Source organism: Lissotriton vulgaris, chromosome 2_1, assembly GCF_964263255.1.
Source record: "Lissotriton vulgaris chromosome 2_1, aLisVul1.2, whole genome shotgun sequence".
Classification (NCBI taxonomy): Eukaryota; Metazoa; Chordata; class Amphibia; order Caudata; family Salamandridae; genus Lissotriton; species Lissotriton vulgaris.
In genome coordinates this window covers 1,352,168,933-1,352,189,395 of record NC_141687.1, presented here as the reverse complement: position 1 = coordinate 1,352,189,395, position 20,463 = coordinate 1,352,168,933, and the positions used below count along the sequence as shown (strand labels likewise).

Sequence of the window (20,463 nt, the reverse complement as noted above, 5' to 3'; positions counted from 1 at the left end):
GATTTGCTGTGCAAACTGAATTGCACGATACATTGCACACCTGAGGGAGTAGAAGTGCAGACCAATGATGAGGACGCTGATTTTAAAGTTGTAAACTCAAAGGAGTGTGTGGAACTTTATCCTACCTTAACAGTGGAGGAGCTCCCACAAGACTTGAGAGAGAAAGTCTCAGCTGAGGTATGGGATTTTACTGGGGAAGAAATAGGATTGATCAAAGGAGTGGAACCGGTAAAAATCTTGGTAAGACCCCATGCTGAGTATCCAAGAACACCACAGTATAAGCTAACGCCAGAGACGATTGCAGGGATCAAGCCTGTGATCGAATCCATGATTAAGCAGGGAATACTGAAGGAGATCGTGGGTAGTCCATGTAACTCCCCGATCATGGGTTTGCAGAAACCTAGTGGAAAATACAGAATAGTGCAGGATCTTCGAAAGATTAATAACATCGTTGTCTCATGTTGTCCAGTGGTACCGAATCCATCAGTCATATTGTTTCAGATACCGTTCCAAGCTGAATGGTTTACCGTGATATATTTGTGTCAGGCTTTCTTTTCGATACCGTTAGACGAAGAGAGCCAGTATCTTTTCGCTTTCAAGCTGGAAGATCGCGTTTTAACATGGTGTCGTATCCCTCAGGGGTACACAGAAAGCCCGTCGATCTTTAACCAGTTATTGAAACGAAATCTTGAGAGTCTAGTACTGCCCAAGAAGTCAGTTCTGGTCCAGTACATAGACGACCTCCTCGTTGCGTCAGAAACTGAGGAAGCTTGCAGAGAAGACACCATCACCTTGTTAAATCACTTGGCCGAGAACGGACACAAGGTGTCTCCAAGTAAATTGCAATATTGTAAGACTGAGGTGCAATACTTGGGCCACAGGATTGAAAAGGGAAAGCGGAAGGTGTCTCCAGACAGAATAGAGGCGATTATGAAAATGAACGCGCCTACGACACAAAGAGAAGTCAGGATGTTTCTAGGCATGGTCGGTTATTGTCGACAGTGGATAGCAAACTTCTCACTGAAGGCAAAACCGCTATTACAACTGACGCACAAGGGAGTAAGTGATCCGGTACCATGGGACAAAGATTGTTTGATGGCGTTCTTGCAGCTGAGGGAGGACTTATGTCGTGCCCCGGCTTTAGGAATGCCAGATTACACTAAACCTTTTTTGCTTTACTGCTGCGAGAGAGAGGGATGCGCTTTAGCGGTATTAGCACAGGTCCATGGAGATGCGCGCAGGCCAGTGGCGTACTTTTCGGCTACATTAGATCCAGTAGCCGCAGCGTTGCCCGGATGTCTCAAATCCGTAGCTGCAACGGGTGTCAGCATTGAACGATCTGAAAGCGTAGTTATGGGTCATCAGTTAGAAGTGTATGTACCACATTCTGTAGAACTGTTAATGACCAGGACTAAGACTCAGCACCTGACGAATAGCAGGCTCACACGCTACGAGCAGGTCATACTGGCTGCCGAGAATGTGACCCTAAAGAGATGCTCTGTCTTGAATCCTGCAACCTTGATGCCACTTCCGAATGAAGTGGACGACGAAAATTGTACAGAACATGACTGCCTCGATGTGACTGAACTATGTACCAAACCGAGACCTGATATCGTAGATGAGCCATTGACAGACCCAGACGAAATTTTCTTCGTTGATGGTTCATGCGTAAGAAACGATGTCGGTCAGCTGAGAGCAGCTTATGCAGTATGCACGATTACCAGAGTTATAGAAGCCGCTTGCCTGGAAGGAGTACACTCCGCACAGGTAGCTGAAATTGTGGCTTTGACTCGTGCTTGTCTAGCAGGCGATAGACTTCGAGTCACTATATACACCGATAGCCAGTATGGTTTCGGCGTAGTTCATGATTACGGGCAGTTATGGTCTCAAAGAGGTTACATGACCTCCTCGGGTTCTCCTATTAGGAATGGAGAATTCGTGAAACTACTGTTAGAGGCTTTGCAAAAACCTATGGCCATAGCTGTGGTCAAATGTGTAGCACATACAAAAAATACAGACTTTGTATCACTAGGAAACAAATACGCAGATGAAGTAGCGCGTTACTGCGCAGAGCAGGGATATTCTCACACTGATGCCAAAGTGGGGGGAGTCCAGGAGAGAACTGAATTGACCATGTTGTTAGACACAGTGGATACGTGGGATGAATTGAGAGCTGTACAGGAAAATGCACCAAATGATGAGAAAAAGAGCTGGGAAACAGCAGGGTGTGAAAAAAGTGAGATGAATTTCTGGGTTTCTGCCGACGGGAGGGCAGTATTACCAAATGAGCTTGTTAGTCCAATGGCAAGGAAATTGCATGGATCAGCACACATAGGAAGAGATGCTATGGTGAGAGTATTCAGACAGACGTGGTTCAATCCTAAGTTTAGAGTAGCGGCAGAAGCAGTGTGTCAACGATGTACGATCTGTCAGCAACTAAATGTGGGAAAGAGAACACCAGTTACCTTGAGTCACATAGGAAGGTCTGGGGGGCCTTTCAATAGGATGCAGATTGACTTCATAGAAATGCCTCCATGCAACAGACTCAGATACGTGTTAGTGATTGTCTGCATATTTTCTAGATGGGTTGAGGCTTACCCTACACGTAGGTGCGATACACTTACAGTAGCAAAATTGTTACTTAGAGAGTTGATACCGAGATTTGGGGTGCCATCCTCTTTGGAATCGGACAGAGGAACTCATTTTAATAGCGAAGTGGTGAAGATGCTGTGTTCAGCTTTGAATATCGATCAGAAGTTACACTGCAGCTATCGACCAGAAGCTTCAGGGATCGTAGAGCAAATTAACAGTACTATCAAGTCCAGATTGGCTAAAGTCTGTTCATCGACATCCCTGAGTTGGCCAGACGCACTTCCAGTAGTTCTTATGAGCATACGTAGCACACCTGATAGAAGAACAGGCCTCTCTCCACACGAAGTGCTAATGGGGAGAGCTATGAGATTGCCATCGGTTCCGACTGCAGCGCTAGTGAACATCACAGACGATTTGATCTTGGACTACTGCAAGGGACTATCTGATGCCGTTAATTCTGTGTCCCTCCAGGTCCAGGCTGCAGAGGTTCCATCAGTACAAGACTTGTGCCATGACCTGAGTCCAGGAGACTGGGTCCTGGTGAAGAAGCATGTCAGGAAGAACTGCTTAGACGTGCGTTGGCGAGGACCGTTTCAAGTCATACTTGTAACGAATACCGCAGTGAAGTGTGGAGGTCTGCCAAACTGGATACATGCCTCACACACCCGAAGAGTGCCAACACCTCCAGAAGAAACAGCTCCTCTCTCGGATGAGAATCCGGCGGGAAGCGGAGAAGCCATAGAGGGGGAAAGCCAAGCTGTGGAGGTGATCGAAGAAGCTGAAACTGTGTTGGAACAGGACGACGAAGGTCAGGACACTAGTGGGACCGAAGTCGCCTCAGGAGAAGAAAGTAATTGGGAGTCCGACACAGATATCGAGCAATCTGGGAGTGACCAAGAGACGGGTCCTGGAACAAGGAGCGGAAAGACGGAAAGCAACGAAGCCAGTTGGCCGGAGAGAAGGAAAAGGCCAAGTTCGGAAAGGAAAAAGGAAAGAACTCTTGCCCCGATCGCTGAAGAATCGGATCAGGAGGAAGAGACGACAGATTCAGGAACTGAGAGTCCACGAAGATCGAGAAGGGTACGTGTGCCCTGCAGAAGGTACGCCACCCCAGAGTGGACTTATCTAGCAGATGTATTGGGGACAGAAATCTGGGAGAGTGAAGAGCGTGAAAGTAATCGATCTCGATCCATTTGTGGCAGTGGAGATATGGATGTTGGCGCCTGGACTCGAGACTGAGGGGTTACTGACTTTCACACTTCCTATACCCCCACGTCTGAGTAAAATCCAAGATTTAGTGCTAAAAAGATTACAATTTCCAACAGTTGGTCAGCAAATGTCAGAGGAAGAAGAAAAAGTTATTCGCTTTGAACTGTTAATAATTGTTGTGAAAGCTGCAGGTCCGAAAATAATTGTTGATGCATAAAAGACTTTGTACGTATGTTATAAAGGAGAAGATAACCTAGCGCCGAGTGGAAAGAAGAATAAACTTAGGGATTACATTTAGAGGACGGAGAAGGGCTAGGATTGTCTGCTGCTAAGAAGAAAAAAAAAAGACATTGTGGTGAAAAAGATACCTGTTGACAAAAAGCACTTTAAAGACTGTGAAAGCAAACAAGCAACCAAAGACTGGAAAGAGAATTTTCGCTAGAGAACGAGGTACGCTGTTTTGATAACATGGAGAACGGCAACCCAAACAGAAAAGCTAGATGTATAGTAGGTACACTTATAGCAATAGTGATATTTCTCATAATCATAGTAGTAACGATATCTTACATGGCAGGACATGAGAATGATAAGAGAATAGCAAATGTAAAAATTGTAACGACTTTGAAACCTGCTCTTGTGGGAAAGAAGGAGGAGAGCAATGTTATACGTGAAAAGGCTTTACTTACAGATGAAACTCGTAGATTACACATAGACGAGTCACAGGGAAACTTTAGGTCAAATGCATATGCTAAATTATTGTACGAATATATCGATGCCATGGAGGCCAAAGATTGCTACGTTTGTATGCAATTGCCGGCTTCTGTAGACGAAGGCATTCGATATCACCATCTCCCATTGACTTATGGGATAACCTGTAGTTTACTGCTTAGTATATTTTATGGGAGAGAAGGATTTGAGTACTACTTTTCAAATTATGATTCGGTACTGCCCGAAGTTCCGAATTATAAGCAAATGAATAAGTGGGACTACTACAAAAAGGAAGATAGACTGGCTAAATTCTTTCTTCCTTGGGATACATTAGATACATCATATGCACGTAGAAATAATCTGACTTGCAAAGTGTCAGAGGTAGAGAAGAGGTTTATAGCACAAGTAGATGATCGATGCAGACGGCAGAAGATTCTAAAAATGTCAGGACAATGGAAAACAGATTGGACAGAAGAAGAGAAGGCACATAAAAAGAAAGGTAGCAATGGTCCAATAGCATTGGATAGAACGCAGAAAGGAAAGTTATGTTTAGCTCGAAGCAAAACGTATTATGAGAGTGAATTTGTAGGTGAAGTTAGTTGTGAGCACTCTTTTAAACTAGAGTACTACACGAAAGATTTTATGAAAGGGATGCAAGCTATTCCGAATGTGTATTTTGTTTGTGGGAGAAATGCCTATGTAAAACTTCCAGACAATTGGTATGGTTCGTGTTACTTGGCAATTGTCTTCCCCAAAATATATCATGCAAAGGATTTAGCGATCATAGAAGGAAAGGCTTCGAGGAGAACGAAAAGGGAAGTAGGAGATGCAGAAGTAGTAGGAGATGTATTTGGAGCAATGTTTCCATTGTTAGGTTTGATTCTTAACGATGTTAAGATTAGAAGGTTAGCAACAGTCGTGGATAGGTTGTCTGCCAGTACTGCAAGATCATTGATGTTAGTAGAAGGTGAGATGCAGTCGATTAGAGCAATGGTTTTACAGAACAGACTTGCTTTAGATGTGATATTAGCAAAGGAAGGCGGAGTTTGTAAAGCTTTGAAGGTTCAGGAATGTTGTACATATATTCCTGATAATTCAAAACCACTTGAGAAAGTCATACAGAACATTACACAGATTCATCAAGAAATTGAAGATTTATCAAAAGTAAATGTTTGGGAAAAAGTAGGAAATGGAGTGGGAAAGGTTGGAAATTGGTTTGCTAATCTAGGCAAAGGTATAGTTTGGTATATTTTAAAGCCTGTATTAATAGTATTAATTTGTATAATTACATTATTGGGATTAGTAAAATTGTATAAATGGTATAGGTCGAACCAGTTACAAAGATCGATGAGAGACCAAGAAAGGAGACTAGCTGTTCTACAAGATCAACAGTATAAAAGTTTGAGAACACTTGAATCGATAAAAAGAGGAACTGATGTAACTAGTTCGGTATAAGAGATGTATTCAAATTGCTTTTAGTGATGACTCCTAAAAGTCATCAAAGGGGGGAACTGAGAGAGCGCAATTTGAATGCAAAGTATATCATAGCCATATCTAGACGTATATGTCATAAACGTAGGAATGAAACGCACATTGTAATGTAAAGTTGCCGATTATAGCATAAAGGCCAACGAATGTGATAACATGGTATAGGAGATGTAAATGTATTTACATGTTAAAATGCATTAGATTTAGAAGGCCCGTATACATGATGGGTAATGTAGAAATGCTTAGGAAATATCGAACGTGCACAGTAGAATTCGTGTACGTGTGTAACTTTAAACGGAGAAACGTGGATAAATGTATAAGAGAACTCACATAAAGATGTAACCAAGGAAAATGCATAAGTTATATTCTATGCAGTCGTATTCTATGTATTACTTATATTTGATGTAGAATGTATTTAAGTATAACTAAGGCTTTTGCTAAAAATACGGATATATAAATGTATGCCAAAGGTTGTACTGTGTAGAGGGTTTCTGTAGGAATGTTGGAAGAGTTTAGGTCATTTGTGTTTGTAACCTAACTGGTCAAGAGTTCGCAGGAGCATAGTCAAATGTATGTAATTTAGAGGACTTGTAAAAGTCGTAAATAGCTTGATGTGGACGTGAGAGCCGAGAAGTCTAGCACTTGTTAGATTTAAGGTGACAATGCCGGACGGAGGTTATTGCTCGAACGTGAGGAGAGACACTTTTGAGGTGGACTATGTTTTGACAAAACCATTCACAGGACCTAGCAGGGTCAAGCTAAGAGACATAGAGTTAAAGCCTTGTCTAAGTTCATATGTCATGCGATCTGAAAGAATCAATAGAAGTCGACGATGAGATGATGAAGATGACATCTAAGAAAAAGGTCAACTTAACGAACGACGCAAGGAGTGGACCAATGGAAGAAGCAGGAAGTTGACATCATCGGGGAAAGTCCGTGGTGGGCGTCAAGGGGCGTTCCACCCACACGGTGATTGTGTATTTTAGGGACAGCACCCCGGGGAGGAGAGCAGAACCATTAGCAATGAGCAATTGGGAGTTTAGGAACATCGAGACGAATTGCTCAGAAGCAAGGGCGAAGGGTAGATGCCTTGAGCAGATGTGCTGAGACATCAGAGCACAAGGGAGCAGTAGGCCGAGGACCCTTAGAGAGCGGATGGGTAGGCAGATAGGGTACTGCTTCTGAAACTTAAAGATTTCCTTTAGAGGCTAAGAGAGTTTGAACTTCTTTGGAAGTCAAACTGCTGACACCTTTTTAGGGAAGAAACTTGCGAAGTAGGATTGTCACATAGCATAGAGTAGGGACAGATTAACTTGATGATTTTTATCTTACTGCAGATGACGCAGAAGGAACCACTTCACATCGAAGCTTAAGCAGCTGATATTGTAACCGATTTTGTATTTTGTATTCTTTTGAGATTTTATCCTGAGTGGATTGTAACGCATTCAAAATAACTTTATATAAAACTCTTAAAACTTTATCAGTTGTAAGTGGTTCTTCAGAGTGGCGTCAGTTAATGGGGTTTATCTAACCAATGCGGGGGTGGTCCTTTCCTCAATGACAGATACGAGCGGTACAAAACAGATGAATGGGATTCTTTATTAAATTTATCATAATCATAAATTGATATCAAAATCTCATTCCCCGCACAGGCCTACGAGCTTCTGTCCCAAGAGCCCAACGTAATGTATCAGCCTGCACCCCAAGAAGCTGTTCCCTCGGAGCACCAAGCTAACCTATTCGTTTACTTAGGATGCGAACTAGAATTTTTTTGGTGTTTTTTCTGTCAACAGGAAGTGGTAATGCTCTCTTCAGAAGTGTGGATTCATCGCGCGCGCCTGCACAACTTCTTTAGGAAACGCTTCTGTGTAGGGTGACTTCATTTAAATGAAATCTGCGTTAAATAATATATTACGCCACTTGGGGCGCTTTCTTTTCCTTGAGGATTAGGCTCTTTAGATTTTTTTCGAACTGACAGTTTTCTGTAAGTGTACCAAAATAAAATCAGTTCTGAACATTAAAATACAAATCTGCATTATTTGAGGAGTTGTGGTTCACGCGTCATTGACACATCTGTTTTCATTTCCCCTTTCTGCTCATTGGCCTGGCCCCGCTCTTTTCTTGTGCGCGTGCCCAGGCCCTTTCAGCCTCCCTCGGCTCCGAGCGCCCTGCCAGACTTTCACTCTTTGCGGCGCAGTCTGCACTCTGCGTCCACGGTCAGCGGTTTCCACAGAGTGGCCGATCCTTACCGCCTTTTGAATGGGAGCCAGGAAGACAGTTTGGGCTATCACATCGCAAGAGAAAACCGGCCAACAGCACGAAAGCCTGATTTATTGCGAAGAGAGAGAAATTGCAGCTCTGTGCACCCCTTACCCCTTCTTTGGAACGTCGTAGCTCTGTCTGCAGCAGACACTTTGGAGCCAAAGACAAATCCAATTTACAGCAGTTGACAGATAGATGCAAATTATGGTCAGGTTTCATTGTGATGCTACAAAAATATTCATAACATGGTGATTGTCTTTTTAAGAAACCACTTAAAACACACGTCGAGTCTTCAACACATTGTGGCAACATATATCACTATTATGAGCAACTGTTCATTTTATGGAAGCCCAGTAAATAAAAGGCTGTCAGAAAGTGAAAATAAACTAGTGAGCTGTAGTGAATAGAAATAGAAATGAACTCCAGCAACCATAGATAAAAGTCATGCAAACACAGTCATTTCCAATGACCAGTGGAACTGGTATGCTGTTCAGGCAAAAGTTCATCTTAGCTGGGTTGGACTGGCCTGAAAGGCAATCAGACAGTGGCAGGAGGGCTGACCAGGCAGGTTAGCTCATGGGGCGTTTTAATTCAGGGGCGGCTTGATCCGCTATGGAGGAGGAGCGCCGCCCCATTGGTGAAATGCCGCAGACAGAAGAAAAATAAAATGACAATAAAACGTTTTTATTGTCATTTTATTTTTCACTTCCAGTCTGTGAGTCTGGGGCGGGGATATGTCGCCGGGTCAGCAGCAGGGGAGAAGGCATGGTAGGCATTGAAAGTGTGCATGCAGGTTTGATCGGCCGTCTAAGGGCAGCCAAACCAACATGCGCACTTTGATATCTCCAGGCTGTTCCTCTGAGATATCATCAGTGCTCAGGGGCACACACTCCCAGTCTCTGCTGGAGCATGAGACGGGCCTGCTCCGCCCAATCCCAGCCCTTCTCTCATGCTGGGATTAAATGCATGAAAGAAGCACAGGGATTGCATGGGGAGTCTCAGAGCCTGTGCCCCTGGGGATTGCAGCGTCAGGAGCAGCGCAGTACGAGAGTAGAAGATCGCGACAGTCGGCAGCAAAAGGTAAGTGTGTATTCTTTAATTCATTTTTCCCCACATTGCCCTCCCACCCCCCAGTCAGATTGGCAGCAGGCGCCGCCAGTTTTTTGGCTAATTTTAGGCCTGTTTTATGGCGAACAAAGCGGTACAAAAGGGGGTGGTGATGGACGGAGCATCTGAACCAATCAAACACACCCAGTCAACAGATCTGGGTTTAATCCATCACCGTTCTTTAGCCCACTCTGCCACCCCAGTTCAGTCATGGCCATATGCAAATTAGTCTGACCCTGTGCCTCATGGGAACAGTCCAGCCCGAACTGTCAAGCCATGCCTTCCCTGGACCGGACGCAAGCTTCCTAGGACTGGTTCTTGGCATTGCAGCCTTCTTCAGCCAGGCTTGCTTAAATCCAGTGGCAAAGTGAGCAAGGGACTCACGTCTGAGCATACCCTGCCAACTTATGGTGAACAAAGCGGTACAAAAGGGAAGGAGCAGAGTAGGCACCTCATTGTGCAGTGAATACCCCTCGGGACCCTTCCATAACTATTTTAGACCACCAAGGGGTATCCACTCCAGTGCATACCACTCAGCGCCCTTACATAAGTATCTAAGAGCGCTGAGGGGTATGCTTTGCTTTGCAGTGGTTTAAACAGGGCTGGAAGATGGAGCAGTCGCTCTGTTTTAAAAACAGCCCTGTTAAATTAAAAATTACTTCAGATTAATTCCGCAAGCGGAGTGGCAGAACTTAATCAGTAATTCTGTGATACAAAACTACCAGAATTACCAATTCCTCCAATTACGCCAGAGGAATTACAATTCCGCCGACCCCTAGTTATTGGCTTATTTTTCCTCCTTGTCACAAGTACATTTCCATTGTGCCTGTGTACCAGGGTGTCACTGAGTCGGTATATACAACGAGAAGGGAGACGCTCTACTTCACACACAACTACTCCTGGTGGTGATTCTAGATATACATCTCTTCAAGATTTATATATTTACAATGAATTTCCGCAGAGAATAGTACAGTGTCCCTATATCCTCATAACATACACACTGTTGCCACTGTGATGTCGTGGCTCCTTGGCCCACATGCTGCCTAAAGGAACGGCACTGACACCATACTTGTGGGTGGATAAAATGTCTGCGGGACCGTGCGTTCTGCCCCTTTTATTAGCAGATCACCTGACTGGTGACGCCTGTGTTGGATGGGTGTGAGGGACAGTGGCGTAGCAAGGGGGGTGACCCCCCCCACGCTCTTAGCTGCGGCCACACAGTCGGGGCCGGACTGGGAATCAAAACCAGCTCTGGCAAAGTGCTCGCCGAGCCCCCCGGGGGTTGGGGGTGTGGCTGAGCTCTTTGCCAAGGCCAGTTTCGGACAATTTTGTTACAGGGACCGAAAACGTCTCTGTAACAAAAACGGCCCCCACCCTGGCAGCCCACCGGGGAAATGCCCGGTGCCTGCTTCGGCCAGTCCAGCTCTGCACGCAGTGCAGCAAAGGTCTAGAACCACCAAGGGCTGCAAAAGGCCTAGCTACACCACTGGTGAGGGGTGGGTGTTAACACTGCCCCTAATGAGTATCTGCTGCATGTCATGTCCTGCAGGACACAACAGACACTAAACTCCTGAGCTGACGAACATTTAAAAAGCAGATTTAGGTCTATCTCAATAAATCGTCGTAGATACTCCTTTTGGCAGCCTCGCCCAGCCGAGACTGACTCGCTGGAAAGGCATGTCTTCCCAGGCAACCAGCAACAGATGGTGTGCGGGGTCAGAATCAGGGTTGGGGCTCAAGGGAGTTTTAGAAAAAAGAACAGTTGTATGCACCAACTAATGTGTAGTCACAGAAGTCAAAGAGATGAGAGAATTATGGAAATTAATGAAAACAAGCACACTAGTTAGCCGTGCTTGAATTCGCCGCCAGCGGGTTCAGTCTGATGCTCAGAAAACGAAGTGAGAAAGAATATAATTCTTAACTGTCCTCCCGGAGTGTTACTTTAATTCAGTATGGCTCCCAAGGCAGATGACACGTTATTAAATGTATGCGACCCCCTGCCATTCAGAATTAGGGGCTTAACTTGGGCTCTCGCAGGCCGGGGAGGGGGGGGGGGGGGGGTCAGGAGGGGAGCACCCTCAAGGGGCCTGGCCAGCACTCTCCATGCATATCCTTGAAACTCGTAATTCATCGGATAGCCTTAGACACATTTAGCATGTTTGGGATGGTGTTTTTTTTATGCATAGACAATGTCTTATTAAAATTAATAATTATACGCGCGGGATCGCCAGAAACACATTATGGTGCAAATAAAACAGGGAACATCGATTTGCAACATTATGCTGCTTGTGGAAAACGTAACTGAGCAAACAGTATTTACTCCAAACAAACGATCTGCTCCAGGGCTTATACGGAGCAAAAATACCAGTCAATTAGAGAAATAGGCTTAAGAAAAAATCATTTTGTTTATGTTTATTACACAATTAACAGAAATAGTGCAAAATAAGTTTGTTCTTTTTTGTAAATTCTGCATGGATGACGATTTCTATGTTAAAATATATGTTGAATGTTTAAAATGGTCTATAGAAAATAAACCTACTTTATGAATGCAGCGATGGCTTCATAATCGCTGTCGTTGGGTTTTGGCCTCGAATCAGCCCTAGTGCATATGTTCGCTCAAGTCTGAATTCTGAGAGATGCTGGAGTTGGCGAACATCAGGGCTGCCTAGACAAGGGTGCCCGTGCTCACCACCAGCACAAATTAGGCACTAGGGGCCCGATGTAGGTGGCCATTTACCGGCCGGTAACGGCTGATTCCGGCCGTTACCAACCGGTAAAAGGGTTTTTGGGATGTAGGGGGCCAATTTTACTGATTCGGTAAATTTACCGAATCGGAAAAATACCGAATCAGTATTTTTACCGATTCGGTAACTTCCAGATGTAGGTGGGACTCTTCTGAGTCCCAAAGGCCTTTCAGATTCTGTATTTTACCACCCAATCCAATTTGGGTGGTAAAATACTGAATTCAGGTGTGCATGCACATGCGTGCATGCACACCTATGCCATGTGACAGACAGACATGCCCTTAGGGCATGTCTGTGTGCCACATGGCACACATGCCTGTATTTGGGGTGCTAGAGGGTGTCAAAGTGACACCCCCTGCACCCTTGCTGGAATCAGTATTTACCGAATCGGTAAATACCGATTCGGTAATGCCCATTGATTCCTATGGGCTTCAATGCCCATAGGAATCAATGGGCATTACCGAATCGGTATTTACAGAATCAGTAAATACCGAATCTTAACGATTCGGTATTTACAGATTCTGTAATACCTACACCCCCCCTCTATTTTACCACTTCTTAAATACCTAATCGGTAAAATTCGGTATTTAAAAAGTGGTAAAATAAAATTACCTATATCTAGCCCTAGATCTGCAGCGCCTGAGGTCAGCAGCTGTTTGGTTTAGGATCCGTAACCGTCCTCGCACTGGTTGAAGGGTGATACGAATTATCACCAGATAAATGTAGATTTTAAGATGCTCATTTTGCGAGTTGTTCCATGACTAAAATAGAAAAAACGATGCAACTTTTTTAATTTTATCGAATGTCAGGAAATCGATGAAAGACGTAAGTATATTTTTTAATGTATTTATTTATGGTGAGATAAATTTGTTTCGTTTAGTTACAAGGCAACTTCATTGCGATCATTTAATAATTATAAATAATATATGAATAATAATTTATTGGGAGGAAGGGAGACTAAGTTAGCCCGAATCTTTTTTGAATGTGTGACATTTGTCTTGTGACCTTTCACTTATTTGAATTTGTGACCTTTCACTTACACACTTTATTCTGCAGTCGGTGCATGTATTTGCTTAACTAGCCTATGGTCGTACCACAACAAAGTTTCGTTGTATATTAGAAAAAAACAGTTTTTGATTCTGAATATGCTAATGATATACAGGTTTTAACATATTACTGTGTTTTGATTTAGGTTGTGAAATAACTGAAACATGGCAACAAGCGCTGTCCTGAGTGATAATCTTCCCACATACAAACTGGTGGTGGTGGGAGATGGGGGTGTTGGAAAGAGCGCCCTGACCATTCAGTTTTTCCAGAAGATCTTTGTGCCTGATTACGACCCAACAATTGAGGATTCCTACCTGAAGCACACTGAAATTGACGGGCAGTGGGCCATTCTTGATGGTAAGCATCCTTCTTCTCTTTTGTACTTCAGCTTTCAAAAATACTGCCTCCTTGATATGATCTCAAATATAATTTCCTGACAATACCAGTTTCTGTAAGGTTTCTGAACTCCATGCATTTAAAATAAAACAAGCATTGGCATAGCCAATAAGTCTCACCTTTAGGACCTTTTAAGTGTTTAGCCATGCTCTTTGCATGCAGTTCTGTGCAATTGAAATGTGAAATTGTTGAAAGAAAAAAGGTAACATCCTTCCTTAGCAGTATTTAGCATGGCAATTGCAGAGCTAGCGTTTAGCATTTTCTGAATATCATTATGAACAGAATTGGCGACTTTGGAGCTGGGGAATTCTGTTTGTTTCCCAGCGTTTTCACCACATCCTGTGATTCTGTGCAAATCAATTACTTTGGCCATGCATAAAACATAAAGTTGACCTCTCGTGTGAAATTTAAAGTAAAATGAGCAAGAGGAGCAGGTTTTGTTAGCTTACTTTTCAAAGTCTTTGGGTGTTAAAACACATTTCCCAGATTAAATTAAATGTATTTATTATTTATGGAGTCGCTTTAATGAACAAACTGGCACGGAGGGAATGAGCACCTTTTGTTCTAGTGAAGGCAACAAACATGGATATTGAAAAGGTATACTATCCCAACGTAGCTTTACTTATGATGAACCCTGGCAGTAAACAGTTTAAACGCAGACCATCATTAACTTGACTTTGTCATAGAAAAGAGGGGAGCAGAGGCATATGGCTCTCAGGCCCGTCTCCCACTGACAGCAGCTTTGCTGCAAGCACCCTTGTCTCGGGCACTCGTGTACTTATTTTTATTGCTGCGATAGGGATGAGTAGAGGGGACATGGAGGCGGGAAGGAGGGCCAGATCGACAAAAGAGGATGTGGAGGTAAAAGAGTGCTATGACTTAGCAAGTGTCATAGCGCTGCTTTGTTATTACGGGAGGGGCGCCAAAATTGGTAACTGAAGGAGGTAAGGTGTGGTGGAGGACAATAGAGGGATAGAGGATGGGTGCCAGCAACACAAACAAGGAAAGAAGGGAGGGCGGGTGGGGGCTGCCAGACAAAGTGGAGAGGAACAGAGATGCTGAGAAGTACACAAGGGAGCCAGTTCAAACAAGTGCACTGTGGTATAGTGCTTAACCCCTTGCATGCTGATGACAGCCCCCATCTGTCATGCACTACGGCGCTCGTGTGCTAATGACGGCTGGGGGCCGTCATAAACCCGCCAACTCGCGATTTTGCCGCACAGGCGCGGAATCGCGGCAGCATGCAAGGGGTTGAGCTAAAATATAACAAGCGCTTAAGGACTGTAACCACAAGTGATTCTGAACTTTACAAAAAATAATAATAAATGAAGACATGGATAATTTAGTCCCCATTTAGATAACTAGGTATAGGAGGATCCTAGATGAAGAGACTTACTATTTAACACTCATGTGAGAAAACAACAATTCCTTTAAAGCCAAGGGCTTTAGGTGGTTGTGACTGCACTTCCTGTGAGACAATTTTGTGTAATAACACCGCACACTGCCTATGCTAATTTGTCCCCCTCGGGCATGCCCACACACCATGTTAAATCATTGTCCTGCAATCAAAATCTCCCATTCTCATGCACCTGGAAACAACATCTTTTTGACTAAGTCTTTTAAGGAATATAAGACAACGAAATACCTGCTTATGGAAAGAAACAAAAAACAGCATACAAAGAATTAAATAAAGTAAATACAAAAAAGAAAACTGAAGTGACTATTGTGAACATTGCAAATGAGAACGTACTTAGACTTGAGGTGTGCATACATAAGCTTGGCAGCTATACGGTCGCGTGTGGGGTAGATATTTAAAAAAGAAAGTCTGTGTCCAAACAAGAGCTCATGGAACTCACCGGATGGAAGACAGATGGCTGCAGGAGGTAGGTGACATGGGCAATGGTGTTGGCATGAACTGGGTAACTCCTTCTCTGAGGGGATACAGGATGAACAAGAACCCAGACAATTGAGTGTGTAAGAGATCCTCTGGAGATAAGCAACAAGACGGGCGTGAAAGGGCGAGTGGGGCCATCAACCACAGAAACCCAAATTAAACAAGCAGTTGGGAGCATCGCCGTAGAAGCAGCAACAAGCGGTATGTGGTTCAATCACAGAACGATGACAGTGCAAATAACAAGCTGCAAGGAGCAGGAGATGTTGATGGGGAAAAGCACTGGGAAATTAAGTAAACTGAAAGAAGCGCCATGCATCAGTAAATGGCAAGGAGAGGGTGGAAAGAAAAAAGTATTACACTGAAACACAACATATGGCCGATATTGAAAGGATCCATGTACCAGGGGCAGTCTTCAGGGCGGAACAAACAGACCAAAATTGGGATAAATGTATACTATTCACTAATGAAAACAAGGGAATTTGTGAAGGCAGAACAAAGAACCAATGGACAGTGCTGGGCGTGTTTAAAGCCCATAGAGTGATTACCACATGTTTCGAAGACAGCACATTCATGCTGCCTAGGCTTGACCTAAAAATGATAGTTTTTTAACATCTCTATGACCACTTATTAGTAATTTGACTAATTCACTCTCAGTTTTCACCTAATCCTTTGGTCAGGATTGTATCACAATATCCACATCAATATTATCAACCTGCATGAACAGAAACGTATTAATATGGACTACCAACATATCATCAAGGTTAGCATATGTAGGGATGTATAAATATGCTATTCATACCACCACATCTACTTACCTTGAAAATATGTTGCTAGTCGATATTGTGAAGTGCTGGTTAAAATGTTGTTATTGCGGTAGAACACCATGGGCAGCATTGATCTTTATTTGCCATCTCCTCGTGTGTACCACTACCACCAAACTAAAAGGTCTAAGGAGAGATCTCACATCTGGTACTCTTTTCTCATTGTATACAGTGTTAAGCAGGACTCAATCTTATCAATGAGCTTAGCCGCATACTCTGTGGTGCATTCCCATCAATAAATCTGCTGAAGTTACAGGTTATATCTGATGACAAATGAATCAGTAAATTCCAGCTACAGACCCTGAGAGAAATGTTACAAATTCTTCCAGGTAAGGATAAAACATTTTTTAGGAATGGTCATATATAGCTATTTAGATTATAACAGATCTCTTCATGTTTGTGACCTCTATGGCTCACATGGTGGACGCGAATAAGAAAAATGCATAAATGTCCCCCCGGCCTGTATAGAGAGGTTGAACAAGAGGCATGATTGTCTCATTGGCAGAGGCTGGTGGGGCTTCTCTGTCTGATGCTTGCAGGGCCAAAACTTAGGAAACCACATTAAGTTTGTCTCCTTATACAAGGTAGAAATACATAAATGAGAGGCCTTGAAAATTGAGGCGGGAGTTCTCTCTTTAATCCATAAGATTTGCAGGCCCATATCCTGTTTTAGTTTGTTGTGTAATTAAACTATGATTTGTGCCCATATGCTGTTGAACATTAACAACTGTTGATTGGCTGTCCCTTTGTCATGGGCTTTGAGCTCAGACCTATAATTGTGGAGCAGACAAATAAAACAAGTTAAAGCAATATGCAGGGTAATGGTGATATCTTAGCAAATGCTAGTAGGAACTAGAAACAATCGCAATGGACCGCACACCGCTAGCCCCTCCTCTAGATCGCCCCTCGGGACTCTGGTACATGGAGTTCTTGAGTGGTTCACCCCAGTGGGTACAAGTAGGTACTTGTTGGACTGATGATCTCTAGACCCGATACATGTCCCGGGTTTTAGGATATCTTTTATATTTAGGCTCCCTTGAGCTGGTGGGGCTGACTAGCCCTGGTTACGCACCTGCATGCCACGAGCGGTACCGGACCTGGGAATATTTTTCGGCAGCCTACGCAGCAACCCTACATACATGCCTATTCCCTGCTGACGAGAGGTAACAACCTTGAAACACGTGTCCAGGGATGGCCAACGCGACAGTGATTTTTGCTCAAGACTCTGGCAGAGGCGCACCCGCTGATGCTTACTTCATGGACCTTAATGCTTTGGGGGAACACGCTGGTAGGACAAGCAGTGTGCGACCAATTGGACTTTCGCTAGTAGGAACTACACAATGGTTCTCAAAATGTCAGGTCTTTGCATGTGAGGGTTTTGCTCTCCCAACACCTCTGGGGATTATTTCCACGCGATGAGCAGCAATGTAGATCAGAACAGCCAGTGTCCTCAGGCATGTTAGAACTAACAGAAGTGTGTTTGCATTTGAGATCTTGTGGGGGCAGATAGTCCACAGGCTTGTTACGGCATGAAGAGAGGAGTTGGCCTAACGGCTTGGGCGGTCGACCTCAAATCTGGGGAACTGGGTTTGAGTCTCGCTAGGACGCGCAACATCCTGTGATCCTGGGCAAATAACTTAATCTCCCTGTGCCTAACAAAAAGGAATGTGGCCTCATGTAACACAACTGGTGCTCACAAAGCGCTCTGATACCTTCGGGTCAAGTTTGCTCTATATAAAACACTGTAAAAAAATAATTTAAAAAATACATATTCTCAAGAGTATACATGTAAAGCATTTGCACTCATGCCTCAAAACCTGTTCATTCTGATTTGTTTGACTCCTATCCTTCAGTGTTATCCTTGCTTTTTACGACAAATTCTTTAATTTGCTTGACATTTTTCGAAAGAATACATCACGGGATGTTATGATTTTTTCTCTTCTTCCACTGAGCACAAAGTGCAGGGTTTGCTTTTCACAACTAGACACTACTTCATGACTGTCCCATGAAGTGTCTCACAATATTGAGTTTGTAACACGATACAGAAAATGTCAAAATGATATGCTTATAATCAGCGGTTAGTTTTATCAATTTGCGTTGTACGCTTTTGTCTTAGCGGTAAGCATCTATCTTCTTTGTGAGTTTTTAACAGTATCATAAACTCCTAGATCCAATATGAGTTTTTAATTCCTTTACAAGCTTCTAGATGTATTGTGAGCCTCTGAATGTATTGTATATGGAATAAAGTACCCAGAGTCATACATTGTAAGGATACCGCAGCATTGAAGAGGAACGAGACTAAAGCTTGTGTTCATTTATAAGGTCATGGAACTCTGAAGCGACTTGCAATATTCCTTTTACATTCAGTTGAGGGTATTGTAATCCTTACAATATAATACTTCCCATCCTAATACCTACCCCCGCATCAGTTTTAAATCCTGGATTTCATGCTCTATATTCACAAGGGATTATCTAGATGGAGATAAAGTGATTAAATACGGAATCAGTGCAGTGCAGATAAACACAATATTCAGCTTTTGTTTCCAACATATATTTTGAGCATGTTGATGTATGTGATTTAATGCAATCGCTGATCTTTCAAATGTGTGATTCCTGGGGTTATTACATGAAAATCTGTGCATAAAGTGCATATACAGAAGTGATTTATAGGAATGTTTTAGAGGCACCTTTTACGGCCTTCAGTGTCATCCAACACTCGTTGATGTTCTCTATTTTTATCATGAGCCTCGCTTATTAGATTGCTCATGTGTACAAAATGCATTAGTTCTAGCAGTAACAATGAATTCCTGTAATACAATGTTTGTTTTCAAACAATTGCACAATAGCTTTAATAGATATTCATGAGCTAATACATTTTGTATGCATGGTGATACATTCATGACGGGTGCAATATAAATTTGTGGCACACGCGAAGAAAATACATTACACCAAGAATCACAATCACAAATGTGTCTAGGCCAAAAGGTTGTTGCTAGGATGTATGAAAAAGCCTTTTGCTTCATCAAACCTTTTCATACTGTAGCCCTTACACTCCTATTTTGAGTATAAGATTTGCAATTCATTCACATTCTACCTTAACCCCTTCCACGCTGATGACAAGCTGGGCTCGTCATGGCGTAGCCTCCTCGCACGCTGATGGCGAGCCCAGCTCGTCACGTAACATGCGATTTAAAAAATCTCAGCGTGCGAGCGGAATTCCGCTAGCGCGCATGAGGTTAAATATCTCCTCAAGCAACATTTCACAATTTCACCTACTGGTATCTCATGTGAAAGTAGAATCAGACGGAATACCTTGCATTCAGAAGGCCTGTGAGATACGGGAAGCAAACTGTAAGGGAAGTAAATGTCTTCTCTGGATCATTTTCTGCTCAAATCAGTCTCCTGCAGGCAAAAATTGTGCAACAATTTGCACATTTTAAAGTTGCAATACAAATGTCACCCAGTTACATACTAATAACTGATTTTTAGGGGGAAAACATTTGTAAAAAAGTAAGCTGGAAAGCTAGTCTCCACTTCAATTGCTTAAATAGCACTTGATGATCTTCCGAAGGAGCTGATTGTTAGCAGCCTGCTTGCACTGACAGCAAAATAATGCTGGATTTTTTTTTACAGATACATATGTTTGTTACAACTCAACTACAAAAAAGTGGACGTATGTTGATATGTAGCTATTGTATTCTATCTATCTAAATGTCTAGCTATTTCATAAATATCTGTATAGATCTTAAGCATCTCGGCGCACTGTAGCCTTATGTTGGGATGAGAATGTTGCCTGCACATTGAACAGATATGTGCCCCTGCCCTCAGTGCCCAACTGCACCTGAAACTGGTAACCTAACTTTTTGTTGTACCCTGTACCATGCTAATCTAGAATGTGCAGAGTCGTAGGTCATTGCGTGTAATGGAAAGTCACCCACATGATGTTTGTCCCGGAGAGTCGATCCAAATTTGCCCTCCTGGCATAGAACTACTGGCCACGTCCTGGGTTAGTGATATTGATAGAGCGCGCAGGTCACCCGACTAGGATCTTACCAATACTCGACTGGGCCCATACTTCAAAAGGACATCAATTTTATTACCTCAGACATGTGACACACGCTCTATTATCAGTTTGTTTTTACACTAATTCCTATACCAGTAACTTACCAATCCTTGTCACTAGATACCTAAACAC

General features: G+C 43.2%; 1 protein-coding gene across 2 annotated transcripts in view; it reads left to right on the top strand.

Annotated features, from left to right (window-relative positions):
* The window catches only part of MRAS (muscle RAS oncogene homolog), a 283,297-nt gene that overhangs the window by 105,398 nt on the left and 157,436 nt on the right, over window positions 1-20,463 (top strand). For both annotated transcript variants that reach the window (XM_086957117.1, XM_086957118.1), the window contains exon 2: window positions 13,303-13,514. In XM_086957117.1, coding sequence (XP_086813243.1) covers window positions 13,322-13,514 — 193 coding nt within the window. In that variant the 5' untranslated portion in view covers window positions 13,303-13,321. The remainder of the gene's footprint in view (window positions 1-13,302; window positions 13,515-20,463) is intronic.